The sequence below is a fragment of the Lasiosphaeria miniovina genome (genome assembly GCF_030549165.1).
Source record: "Lasiosphaeria miniovina strain SMH2392-1A chromosome Unknown B0T26scaffold_4, whole genome shotgun sequence".
Classification (NCBI taxonomy): Eukaryota; Fungi; Ascomycota; class Sordariomycetes; order Sordariales; family Lasiosphaeriaceae; genus Lasiosphaeria; species Lasiosphaeria miniovina.
Window position 1 is genome coordinate 3,997,310 of NW_026848223.1, and position 13,308 is coordinate 4,010,617.

Below are 13,308 nucleotides of genomic sequence, written 5' to 3' on the forward strand. Positions count from 1 at the left end.
CACTCAACAGCCCCGAGATCTCTAGCCCTGCAACATCCATCTCAGGAATTAGCAGATCTCACCACCCGGAACAGCCGCCATGCACGCCGCCTACGTCAGGTTTGCCCTGCTGGGCCACCTTGTTGCCCATCTCGCCTCTGCCACGCCCGCGACTCCAGGCACCGTCAAGAGGAGCCCTCTGGGGATCAGCCTCCCTCCCCTGATTCCTAGTATTCCGGGAGTCACTGTGCCTCTAGTAGGCAACCTCGCTCCTCCTTTACCTATCCTACAGGTCCCCACCCCGGCTCTTCCTAGCGACCCGTTTACGCCATCTAATATCAAGCCCAAGAAGATTGGCTACTTCTGGACCGGTGCGGGCGATAACCAGCACAAGGACTTCTTGGCCACCGCCAGTCTCGATGATGTAAGTCGACTGTGAAAGACCTGCCTTGTCACTCTGGCAGAGAGACACCTCTGACTGGCCGCTCAGGACACATTCGGCACCATCATTTATCTCACGGATGTTCCATCCAGCGGGAACTCACCGCACCATCTTGGCGTCTCGCACGACGGCAAGCTGTTAGTTGGCGGTGGGCTGCTGTCGCTGCTCAAGACCCAAGACACGGCGTTCTACTTTGACGTCACCGACCCGTATCGCCCCAAGTTTTCGCACAGCAACCGTGCCATTCTCAGCTCCATTGTCGACGAGATCCGTGCCAAACCTGATGGGTGAGTGACATGATGAGCCGCGCAGTAGAGGCGCATTTAGCATAGGTCCGAGGGAATATTAAGGGCTAACGACTTCGGTAGCGGCTTCTACATCACCTACATGGGCAGCGCCGTGGGAACCTCGCCTGGCAAGCTGATCGAGACAGATGCCAAGGGCAACATTTTGAGCGAGTGGCCGAGCGTGCTTGATGTTTCCTCCACTCTCAACACTTTGGGAGAGCAGTTCTCTCCCCACGGCCTCACCATCGACTTTAACAAGAACATTGCCTTGACCTCGGACTTTGTCGTCCCCCTGTCCATTCTGAAGCCGACTTTGAGGATACAGCGTGCAAACACTCTCCGGCTGTGGAATCTCTCGTCCCGCTCCATTATTTCCACCATCACCATCCCCGACGGACAGGGCATCCAAGACGTCAAGTTCATCCCCGGCAACGAGGAGACAGCGGCGCTGGCCACTGCCGTCGGCCTCGGCCAGGTGTGGATCATCTACCCGTTCCGCACGAATCCGGACGGAAGCCAGGGTGTTGCCGAGCCGCTCTTCGACCTCGGCGACGCGGCCCGGGGCTCCATGGCCATCTACTCTGACATCTCAGACGACGGCAAGCTCGCCTACTTCACCATCACGCTGGGCAACCACGTCGCGGCGCTCGACATCTCGGACCTGAACAACGTCAAGCGCCTCGATAACCCGAACGAGAAGCAGCCCATCATCGGCCCCCACTACGTCAAGATCTCGCCCGACAAGAAGAACCTGCTCGTCACGGGCTACTTTGTCCAGGCCGGAGACATCTCGGTCCTAAACACACCAGGCGATTACAAGGCCCATTGGATTGATATTCTGCCCAACGGCAGCCTCAGCTTCAACCGCACCATTGACTTCAACCATATCTTCACTACCAGCCGTGGCGGCGCCCGCCCACATTCGTCTGTCATCTTTGACCTGACGGACCCCACGAAGCCCAAGTACTACTAACTGGCACGCGGACGCTGATATCTGCTAGGCTACCGCTGCTGTTTTTGACTCGTGGTGTGGGCCTCTGCGCGAGATAGCAGTGGATGTTTTCCTTTCTGATGTAAGTGGAAAGGGGGGATTATCTGGGATTCTGTGACTCGGCCACGGCTCAGAGATGGCGCAGGAGGCTTGGAGTGTCCTTGCCTGAAAATATTAATCATCTAGTTGGTAGTAGTAATAAGAGACGAAAACAGTCACTCGCTGAATGAGTTGCTGAAGAGTCCGACTACCCCAGTTAGGCAGGTGATGGATCCGTTTTGCTCGCACTAGTGAGTTGAGAGCCCATTGCTTCGATATTGATATCTTGCGAGATGATCGTCCCCTGGCCTAGGTCCCTTGTCGTGAATACCACACCGCCGCTGCAACCGCATCTGTTGATTGGCAGGCAGGATCTGGGATGCTGACTAGGGCTGACGTTCCGCCGCTCCCTCGATCCAACCATCCAATAGTGCCATTGGTTATGGACATCGCCGCGGCCCAACGCCAGCCAACACACAATTCCGGTTACGGTAATTAGTGTGTCGGAATTCCGCCGGGGCCGGGCCCTTGCAGCTGTAATGCGGCCCAGCTAAAACAATCGGATCTGGATAATGGTAGCTGTGCTCATATAAGGCTAACCTCGCGTGTTTCGCTGTGTTTTATTGCAACTTCCTCACCGCCGAACAACCATTTAATGAATATTAAGAACCAGTTCTTTTAATGAAGTACACACCCGTGTCTTCAACACCACTACCTCGGCTGCCATAGCACACACGTCACACATCCATGATAGCCGCAGCAACCATGGCGCCAGCCCACCTCCTCGACTTGCCGCGGGAGCTCCTCGACCAGATCTTCTCAGAGCTATGCATGCACTGCCTGGGGATGTCGAGCGTCGGACGGAGGACATGTCCCAAGTTCCAACAGGCGATGGCGCCGCGGCGGCGGGCGCTGAGCGCGCTCAGCCGGACGTGCCGCGCGCTGCACCACCTCGCCACGCCCTTCCTCTTCCACCGGCTGTGGGCGCCGCACGACCGCGACGCCTTCCGCTTCCTGTGCGCCCTGCTCCGCCGCCCCGAGCATGGTAGCCACGTGCGCGTCCTCGATATCTGCCGCGGCGGCGCTGACAGCAGCATCACTAGACTGGATTCCCTTGCCTCGGACATGGCCGGCACTGACACCCACACGGACGCTGTGCTATTCCAGCGGGCTTTAGCACGGCACGGCATAGTTCCAGCCGCCAGGAAGAAGCAGCTCTCGCCGGCGCGCCGCACAACGACGCCGCTCGGGTTCGCGTTCAACGAGTTCGCGCCCGAGAACTACTGCCCGCTGCTGGAGACGCTGTTCTTACTGGCACTGGCGCTATGTCCGCTCGCGGCCGAGGCGCACCTGATGCTGTTCTGGAACCTGATGCGCTTCGAGTTTCTGAACAGCCACAACAACAAGACGCTTGGCGGCGGTGTTGTTGGCTTCCCGAGCCTGCGCCGCCTGGTCGTCACGTACCACTCGCCGACCTATGGGTGGTTCCTCAGCGACATTGCGCCGCTGGTGGCGGCCGCACCGAACCTCGAGGCGCTCGTGTGCGAGCAGTGCATGGGAGTGGCGCGCGACGACGACGACGACAAGGACGACGGCAGGGACGACAAGGACGAGGGCGCGGGCGAGGGCGGGGAGACAGGTGTAAGCGGCGGCAGCGCGGGGGCGCTGCTGCAGTGGCCCCGGCTGCGAGAAATGCAATTCAAGAACGCGCGGCTGTCGCGCGGCGACCTGGCGGCGGTCCTTGCGGCGCTGCGGCCGACGCGGTTGGCCAGCTTCGCTGTGGTGAGCGAGCGGCGTGCTGCCAAGGGCCAGGACGGGTTGTTTGAGAACGTGGGCAGCATGGCGGCGGCCAAGGCGCGCGGCGCCGCGTATCCGCACCTGAAGGCCGTGGCTGTGTCGCGGGGGAGCTTGGATGATGGTCAAGCAGACCTGCTGAGGGACATGTTTGCGGACTGCGGTGTCCGGTTTGAAGCGCCGGAGTAGACTGGGAGGGTGATGATTCTTGGTTGGGTGGTCTTGGAGTTTTTGGTCAGTACTTGCAGAGAGATCGTGGCCATGGCGAACTTGGAAGGAAGAAGAAAGAACCTGAGGATGTTGGGCGCCGCCGAATATCAAAGATTGATTAACTGGCTTTCGTCGAGAGCCTAATATTTTCTGAAAACTCAATGGCTTAAAATCGTCGTCTTGGCACTTAACAGTCATTTCAAGGTGTCAAAAGACCAACCGTTCGCAGGTAGGATAGGTTGCTGATATGTTGCGCCACGATATTCCGTCCCAACTTTTACGATTTGAAACTGATTACTGGGTTTTGCTTAGTTCAAGTGATCTTAGGGGTGGATAAAAACGAACTTACACGTGTGCTTTGCCTCTTGGATATTTGTAACAACCTTAGCATGCTTGCTCGGATCAAGAATGACCACGTCCCTACTAAATTTCCAGCAGTAAAAGACTTTACAGGTCATGATAGTTGTCCGGACCTACGATTTACGTAATTTATTTGTGACAATTTTCACCTTCCTGGGCTCAGAAATATGAATAGCGTGTAAACTAGACTTTCAGGCTTGAAAAATTTTGTTTTGCTGTAATTATCTAGTGCAGATATTTTACAATGCCGTCGTTTGGTTGTATTTCTCTCCGGCATCCCCGCCCTCCTGGGTTTCCCCGAGACAGTTGTGTGTGCGACCGCAGCACGACAGCATCACTCGGAATGTGGCTTGCTTGCGGCTCCCTCTTGCCTCATGCCCTCGCAGCCCGTCACCCTCCCGGCAATCTCCTCGGCGCGGCCGTAGCCGTCGGTGGCAGGGTTGCGGTTCTCGATCGCGGCCTTCAGCGAGGCCTTTGCAGATGCCTTAGCCTGTTCGCCCGACGTGGTCCACGCGTGCGAGCCTATGGCGCTGCCGATTGCGCTCTGTAAGTAGGTTGGAGAGCAGCAAAGGTTAGCACAGTTCCGTCTTGAACCCGCGACTGCAACTCACTTCAGCTGCGCCTTTGATGTAAGTGGCATGGCCGGCAACGAGGCCGGGCTGTTGCTGCTGCCGCGGTTGGCCCTGGTTCTGGTTCTGCGAGCTGTTGGAAGACATGTTGTCTGGAAGCCGATATTGATCAGATAGATAATAATTGGTAAATTGCTGTACGAAATAGCACTTTGGACCGAAATATGCATGCAGAACAGAAGAAATTCTCATTATATAATCCGTAGTTGATGGCTAAAATGCCCGTGTAACTTTAAAAGCGATGACGTCGACCGCTTTTGACGTCATGCATTTAATTGGATTTCGTGTTGCTGCTTAGACAACCGCGAACTCTGTTGGAATAATACCCGTTACCCCCACCCGCCTGAATGCCTCCACACCAGTGCTGTCAGCCCTAAAGCGATAAGCAGCGCTGAAAACATGCAGGGCACGTCCATTGACCATCCCCTTGGCCTTGGGCTCGGCACCAGTCAAACATGTCTGCGAATTTGCCGAATATAACCAATCAAGACGTTTTTCCTTTGTGTCGCTAACAATTTTCCACGATGATCATTTACCAAAACTGCCTTGGGCTTACACGGTAGTTTCTCCGGTGCCGAGGCCAAGGCCAGGGGGATGGAGAGAGAGCCTGTAGCCAGCCAACCACTTGGGTGTGACAGATACAAGTCTAATCGCTGTGAGGTTGGTTGATAGGTCCCTGGTAATACGGAGTTCAGACAGAAAGCGCTCTCGCAAACAGTTTTGCGAACTCGTTGGTCTTAACCTCGGTACCTCCATAGGTAGGCAATGGAGGTAGGTATTCGTACACTGCCTAGGGTTAGCAGTACGTGGGCTGGAGGCAAAATACCGAGTCATTAACCAAATATTCTAGGTCGTACGTGCATCTAAGGTATTGAGCGGTATCCCATGTTTGTACCTGTGCGGAGTACTTCGTACTTGTACGTACAGCATACTTGGAGGGTTTTGCAGGTTGTGCGCCGTCCACACTGGTGAAATGCTTTATCCAACCCAAGATTTTACGAATTGCGGATGACCCTCATGCCACCAACGCACACCAGTGCTGACCGGGTCCAGCGCGCTGACCAACCGGCAGCATAAAGAAAAGCTGTGTTGGGAGTCGCTTCAATGTCCTGCGCCGCCCGATGGGAAGGCCCAGGGGAATCGGGGTGTTTTAGGTTCGACAGTTGACAGGGACCGAGATCTTCACACCACATTGTGCATGCGCTAGGCGACAACCAAAACAATGGATGGCATTCCCTGGGCAAACCATAATAAGTGCCCTGCAGCCGCAAATGTTTGAGACGTGTGCAGGACTTGAGATGGCAACACAGAAGACATTCAAGGTAGAGCAAGCTTGCTACGATGAGCATCTATAATGCCGATGAAGAACCCGGGATGCCCGGCTGCCTTAACCGAATAGTTGGGCGCCAGGGACCCCAGGCTCCGAGTCAACCTAGCGCCTTCGGGCCTCCATCCTTCCAAAAAAACGATCCGGGTTCAGAATGGGGGGTCAACATTCTCCATCTACGGTGGCCAAATGGTGTCAGGTAGTGGGCTGGCTGAGTCGAGTGTCGGTGTGTTCATGTATCAGAGTACCTCGAAAATTTACTAATTTTGCCAAGTATCCTGTGCGTGAATCGGCATCCAAACACCACAAACGGACTGACTATATCGCGATTCGGCTATGAAATGCACAAGATAAAAATAGGAAAAAAGAAAATAACCACAAATAACTACGCTAGAACTTCCCCGCCATCCCTATCTTATCGTACCTGGCAGGGGCGGTGATAACCCCCAGATTCGGGAGGCCCGTCTCGAGAAAGGCCAACGGTGTAGTAAGGTACGCAGCGACTTGATTTTGCGGGACTCGACATGGACTGGAGCTATGTCCCGATGAGAAATGCACGAGTACGGAGAGAATGCGCGCCTCTATGGCGTGCCTTCCCACAAAACCGCAGCAGCTTCAGGTGCTTGAGAACCTAGAGGCCGGGGCGAGAGGCGGGACATAGATGCTAGCGCGACAGCGTGCATTGTGGGGAGCTGACCAATATAAGACGTGGCAAATTTGAAAGAGCCACAGTCTCTGAAAAGAAACGTGTTAACGAGTCTAAACTAGACTTCAGTATCCGCACAGCTTGGGCTAAAACAGAGGCAATCTGTCTGATACGTATTTCCAGAGTGGGTACGCTTTAGGTCTGTACGGAGCACCGACACTCGCCGCTCGCCGCTCGCCACTCGCACGTACATACATACAGTACCGTACATGTACGGCTACTGTATGTACATAAGGCACATACAAGGGCCCTGGAGGCATCAATTGATGGATTGGTGGCATATGCACGTCTGGAAATGGCAGGGCGAGCACAGATGTTCCAGGTCTGGGTGGCGGAGTGAGGGCTGTGGCAAGCTGATGGGGGTCAGGTACTGTACATATTGGCTGGAATCGACAAGCTGACAGAGAGGGTCGCAAATTAACACTGCTGTATCACCCTGTGTCGCATTGGAAAGTTGATGTGGCTTATCCCCGCCATTGTAGAGCGGCCATCCCCTTCGGCACTATGGGCAATCAAGCTTATAATGCACCTGTACTCAGACACAGCGTGGGCCGGGAGTCTTTGCTGTGTACACAGGGTCCCATGTTGGAAGCTCCAACTTCTATGATGTGCCAAAGGCGGGAAGATTCAGGAAGAACCTCGGCCGTACACCAGCGAGATAGCCACCCAGGATAACGATTGGGCCCGTCTGGCCCCGCCATGGTGGAGGTTCCGAACGTTGCCCATCGACTTTGTGGAAACAAACGCTACAAAGCCAAGGACGTGCGATGTATCATGGATGGCCTCGATCAAAGGCGGTGGCCAAAGAGAACTTGGCCAAAGGGACTTCAAAGCGGGAGCGCCTGGGAGTTAATTTTTAGAATTTTGCAAAACTCTTTTGCGGAACGTTCCTGCTCACCGCCTTGCCGGGCAGCCAAATGAGGAATAGCGGTGTCACTGATAAAGCGATAACAAATGATCCGCATGGATAAGCAGGGACCTAGCCCAATCAATGGAGGGGCAAAAAGGAGGGTTGTCGGGACGAGTCGCCCCAAAGTTGCAGAAGAATGATGAGTTCGGGGCGCCTACGAGTCCTACCTGTGTACCTAGACTAGCATCTTACTGGGCAGAATTGCGATGAAACCTGGTTTCCCTGAGCGGGAGGCCGAAAAAAGTTTTCAGCGGCGCCTTCCCCTCTATTGCGGCGAGTGGCACCCTACTCCCGCCCCTCACCCACTTTTCTCCAGAATGGGCTGTGCGCATCCTTAAATATCGCCCACCACCTTCGCCCACCACGACTTTTTTTTTCTGCCCCTTCCTCAGGTCTCCTTCCTCTCTTTCTCAATTTCATTCTTTGACTGACACGTTCCTCTCGCGAACGCTCTCCGCTCAGTCTTTACTTTGTTCTTGCGTCTTCTTCTTAGAAGAGCCAGGATAGAGTAGGAATTTCGACTTTCCCATCGAAATTTCCTACGGGCTCGCCCTTGGCCACTCGCCAGCGCAGCATAATATACCCCGCCGATAGACGGCGCTTTCGACGTATTGTTTCGGATCGCGACGACATAGACAGCGGTCTCTCTTTTCCCGAAAATCCCCCCTTCAAAGTCAACCATAATGCCTGCCACTTCCGCCAAGGAGAACGCCGAGAGCGTCAAGGTGCTCAATGAGCTGATGCAGAAGCTCACTGTCTCCAAGGATGCCGATGCTATCAAGGCGGCTTCCGGAGCCCTTGCCTCGTTCATCAATGGGCCTATCGAGGACCTCGATACCCCGACCCAGTAAGCTGAACTTCTACCTGGTCGAGAGGCTGCCTCGGCTTTCTCGTCTGCCTTTCTCTGCTTGATGTGTGCATTTAGCCCTGCCACGGGGCGCCTTCTAAGATTGCTGTTTCCTTGGTCGTGCGGCAATGGGGGCTCCAACGGGGACAGATTGTTGGGCGGCGCGGGCGATCGAATCAGAACGCAGGCAACCAATTTTTCCGACAAAATTTTTTTTCCCACACACTTTAGGCGCAACGCACCAAAATTTGGAGAATTTGGAGCTGACATGTGAACCCCTCAAATTAGAACGATCGAGGCACTGAAGAAGCAGCTCGCCAACAAGAAGGATGCCACCGTTCGTGAGAAGGCCCTTGTGGCCATCCGGGACATAGCCCAGCACTCGGAAGTCTCTTCGCACGTCGAGCCATACTTCATCGTCCTCCTTCCGTTGGTGCTAGCTGCTGCCGGCGACAAGATCACGGCCGTCAAAAATGCCGCCATTGCGGCTGCCCTGGCCGTTGCCGAGGCGCTGAACCCCAACAGTATCAAGGCTGCTCTCCCGCCACTCATCGACTCGCTCAAAAACGCTCAGAAGTGGCCCGAGAAGATGACGGCCCTCGACTTCATTGATACGCTCATTCGAACCGCCCCTTCTCAGACTTCTCTCCGCGTGCCCAACTTGATCCCCGTCATTTCGGAGGCTATGTGGGACACCAAGAAGGAGGTCAAGGATCGCGCATACAAGACGATGGAGAAGCTGTGCCAGCTCATTGTCAATCGCGATATCGAGCGCTTCATTCCGGAGCTTATCAAGTGTATTGCCAAGCCCGAGAACGTCCCTGAGACGGTTCACTTGCTAGGCGCCACCACTTTCGTAACCGAAGTCCAGGAGCCCACTCTCGCGCTCATGGTTCCCCTGCTCGATCGTGGTCTCGCCGAGCGAGATACCGCCATCAAGCGAAAGGCAGCTGTCATTGTTGACAACATGTGCAAGCTCGTCGACGACCCCAACATCGTTGCTCCTTTCCTGCCCAAGATGATGCCCGGTCTTCAAAAGAACTACGACAATCTTGCCGATCCCGAGGCTCGTGAGAAGACCAAGCAGGCTCTCGACACCATCATCCGTGTCGGTAACGTCAAGGATGGTGTTATCCCCGAGGCTCGCAATGATGGTGACCTTGCCATCGTCTTGGCCAAGCTCAAGGAGGTTCTCTCTGGAAAGCACGCCGTGGTCGCTGGGAAGTTTGCCCCTGTTCTGGAGTTTATCGCAGCTGTTGCCGGTCAGCTCGTCGACGAGAAGGAGCTGGAGGGCATCGCCTGGACCAATAACGTGAAGCCTTACGTCACGGTTCTCGTTGGCGAGGCTGAATCTCAAGCCGTTGTCGATGCCCTCCGCAAGAAGGCCTCCCCCGCCCTCGCCGACGAGGAAGAGGTTGATGCCGATGACGAAGAGGGCGAGGATCTTTGCAACTGCACGTTCTCGCTTGCCTACGGTGCCAAGATTCTGCTCAATCAAACCAGCCTCCGCCTCAAGCGTGGTCAGCGCTATGGTCTTTGCGGCCCCAACGGCTCTGGCAAGTCGACGCTCATGCGTGCCATCAACAACGAGCAGGTCGAGGGCTTCCCCAAGCAGAGCGAAGTCAAGACTGTCTTTGTTGAGCACGACCTCGACTCGGAGGATACCGAGATGACTACGATCGACTGGACTATGAAGAAGCTCGGCGAGGCTGGCGTCAGCACTTCGAAGGAGGACGTCGAGGCCCGCCTGTTTGAGTTCGGATTCAGCAAAGAGATGATCAGCGGCGATATTTCCGCTCTGTCTGGTGGCTGGAAGATGAAGCTGGCCCTGTGCCGTGCCGTCTTCGAGGCTCCTGATATTCTCCTCCTCGATGAGCCCACTAACCATCTCGACGTGAAGAACGTGAAGTGGCTTGAAGAGTATCTGATCAACTCTCCTTGCACGTCGATCATCGTTTCTCACGACAGCTCGTTCCTTGACAACGTTTGCCAGCACATCGTTCACTACGAGCGCTACAAGCTCAAGCGTTACCGGGGTAACCTCAAGGACTTTGTCCGCCGTCTTCCATCTGCCAAGTCTTACTACGAGCTTGGCGCGTCTGAGATTGAGTTCACGTTCCCGGAGCCTGGTTTCTTGGAGGGTGTCAAGACCAAGGCAAAGGCCATCCTGCGTGCCACCAAGATGAGCTTCCAGTACCCCGGGACGCCCAAGCCCCAGATTTCGGACATCTCGTTCCAGTGCTCTCTGGGATCCCGTATCGCTGTCATCGGCCCCAACGGCGCCGGAAAGTCTACCCTCATCAATGTTCTCACCGGAGAGCTGATCCCCACACAAGGCGAGATTTACCAGCACGAGAACATTCGTATTGCTTATATCAAGCAGCACGCTTTCGCGCATATTGATAACCACCTCGACAAGACTCCTTCCGAGTACATCCAGTGGCGTTTCCAGACTGGCGAGGATCGCGAGACGATGGACCGCGCCAACAAGATCATCACCGAGGCCGACGAGAAGGCCATGGACCGTATCTTCAAGATTCAGGATACCCAGCGCAAGGTTATCAGCATCAGCTCCCGGAGAAAGTTCAAGAACAGCTACGAGTACGAGTGCTCGTTCTCTCTGGGCGAGAACGTGGGCATGAAGAACGAGCGCTGGGTGCCGATGATGACGGCAGACAATGTCTGGCTTCCCCGCAACGAGCTTATCTCGTCCCATCAAAAGATGGTTGCCGATGTCGACATGAAGGAGGCCCTTGCTTCTGGACAGTTCCGCCCCCTGGTGCGGAAGGAGATCGAGGCTCACTGCGCCAACTTTGGAATCGACGCCGAGTTGGTGTCCCATTCGCGTATGCGTGGTCTCTCTGGTGGCCAGCGTGTTAAGGTTGTTCTTGCTGCCTGCTCGTGGCAGCGTCCTCATTTGATCGTTCTGGATGAGCCGACCAATTATCTCGATCGTGACTCGCTTGGCGCCTTGTCCAAGGCCCTCAAGAAGTTCGAGGGTGGTGTCATCATTATCACTCACAGCGCTGAGTTCACAAAGGATATCACCGAGGAGGTGTGGGCGGTCATGGACGGCAAGATGACGCCTTCCGGCCACAACTGGGTGCAGGGACAGGGCGCTGGTCCCCGCCTGAAGGGCGATGACGACGACGAGGAGGAGAAGTTCGACGCTATGGGCAACAAGATTGTGTCGACTAAGAAGAAGGCCAAGCTTACCAGCTCTGAGCTGCGGAAGAAGAAGAAGGATCGCATGGCGCGTCGCAAGCGTGGCGAGGAGGTATGTCTAGCATTCGCAAACCCCCTTTCGATGACTGGTGCTAACTTTCTGGGTAGGTGTTTAGCGACGAGGACGACTGATGTGTTCGCGCTGTGGATTTCGTCGCCTTTTGTTCTACGGATATTAAAACAGTTGCTTTTTTAGGGTTTGGTTTGCATTGAAAGGCATCTCAGGTTTACGTATCTCTTTATGTTTTGCCAATGATGATAATTTCTCACGACATGCGTACGTGTGACCTCGGCTGGGAGCGTGCCTGATCATCCCGAGGACGGGAGACCCGCGGGATGATTGGCTCATGGTTCTCAATCGGCTGGACAGAGGGACGAACTGGGCAATGCGCTTGGATCGTGAGGCTAGTCTAGAAAATAGAGGACGGACATAGATCAATAGAAAGAATGATCTTTACAAACATGGAACCGCCTGCAGTTTGTGAGTTGCTCCCTTTCCTGTTTTGATCTCGAAGCCCCCTTTGCACTATAACCCCTATTAACCCCCGTTCTATGTAAATACAGTAAAATTTAGTAGTTGAGTTTTGAAGCTCATTCAAAAATCCCATACAAGCAAATACAGCCATGTTTGTCGATGCAGGCCTCTTAGATGGCCAGCCGGGCAACCATGCGAGTTCCTTTGTTTGTTCTCAAATGAAGACTACCTCAGTTAACCTAACCATTGCATGAGATTTTGAGGAAGCAATTGACATTTTGGATTCTCTTTGACTTCGCCTCTTTCAGCTCTTTGGCTGCTTGGCCAAGCCAATGCCGCTCCGGAAACGGAGGCTTTGTGTAATTGAAGGTGCTTCCAACCGTGCTCAGAGGCGTGACTCTTTGTTTGATGGGTTCCACTGGAGCTCCAAATCCTTGATTCGGCGACAATAAGTAGATAGGTACGTATCCTCAATGTCATATGCAGCGAGAACATTCTTTCCTTGCGGTTTTGGAAACCAGAAAAGCTTTAGCACGGCCATTTTCCGTGTAGTGCTGCATGCTCCAGCCCTTTTGCCATCCCCTGCCGCCTTCGTTTTCCAGCGTCGTTCCGTCTACGGAGCGAAGCTGTCAGTCATAGCTCGCAGCCGTCGGCCCTCTTCTTCCTCGGTTCCGGCCCCTCTTGTAACTCTACTACTCCCGCTTCTATTCTCAGCCATGGCGACCGGTACTGCCGCTGGGCCTGCCGCTGGGCCTGCCGCTGGGCCTGCCGCTGGGCCTGCCGCTGGGCCTGCCGCTGGGCCTGCCGCTGGGCCTGCCGCTGGGCCTGCCGCTGGGCCTGCCGCTGGGCCTGCCGCTGGGCCTGCCGCTGGGCCTGCCGCTGGGCCTGCCGCTAGGCCTGCCGCTGGGCCTGCCGCTGGGCCTGCCGCTGGGCCCGCCGCTGGGCCCGCCGCTGGGCCCGCCGCTGGGCCCGCCGCTGGGCCCGCCGCTGGGCCCGCCGCTGGGCCCGCCGCTGGGCCCGCCGCTGGGCCCGCCGCTGGGCCCGCCGCTGGGCCCGCCGCTGGGCCCGCCGCTGGGCCCGCCGCTGG

At 55.6% G+C, this 13,308-nt stretch overlaps 4 protein-coding genes across 4 annotated transcripts; 3 read left to right on the forward strand and 1 right to left on the reverse strand.

The window, feature by feature from the left end:
* Nucleotides 1-79: 79 nt before the first annotated feature.
* Nucleotides 80-2,015, forward strand: B0T26DRAFT_855133 (uncharacterized protein; the record flags this gene model as incomplete). Its single annotated transcript, XM_060447683.1, has 3 exons — nt 80-403; nt 470-708; nt 790-2,015. 3 exons carry the CDS (start codon nt 80-82, stop codon nt 1,679-1,681), a joined length of 1,455 nt encoding a protein of 484 aa, XP_060296727.1. The 3' UTR covers nt 1,682-2,015.
* A 192-nt stretch (nt 2,016-2,207) lies between these two features.
* Nucleotides 2,208-3,927, forward strand: B0T26DRAFT_309186 (uncharacterized protein). The gene has a single exon (XM_060434299.1). It carries the CDS (start codon nt 2,486-2,488, stop codon nt 3,719-3,721), a length of 1,236 nt encoding a protein of 411 aa, XP_060296728.1. The 5' UTR covers nt 2,208-2,485; the 3' UTR covers nt 3,722-3,927.
* Nucleotides 3,928-4,436: 509 nt separating this feature from the next.
* B0T26DRAFT_617285 (uncharacterized protein) lies at nt 4,437-4,821 on the reverse strand (the record flags this gene model as incomplete). Its single annotated transcript, XM_060436009.1, has 2 exons — nt 4,437-4,646; nt 4,714-4,821. Coding segments are annotated over 2 exons (318 nt in total), but the record flags the coding sequence as incomplete, so codon positions are not given.
* Nucleotides 4,822-7,945: 3,124 nt separating this feature from the next.
* Nucleotides 7,946-11,957, forward strand: B0T26DRAFT_711395 (armadillo-type protein). The gene is made up of 3 exons (XM_060442034.1): nt 7,946-8,521; nt 8,810-11,798; nt 11,855-11,957. Exons 1-3 carry the CDS (start codon nt 8,358-8,360, stop codon nt 11,876-11,878), a joined length of 3,177 nt encoding a protein of 1,058 aa, XP_060296730.1. The 5' UTR covers nt 7,946-8,357; the 3' UTR covers nt 11,879-11,957.
* Nucleotides 11,958-13,308: the final 1,351 nt, after the last annotated feature.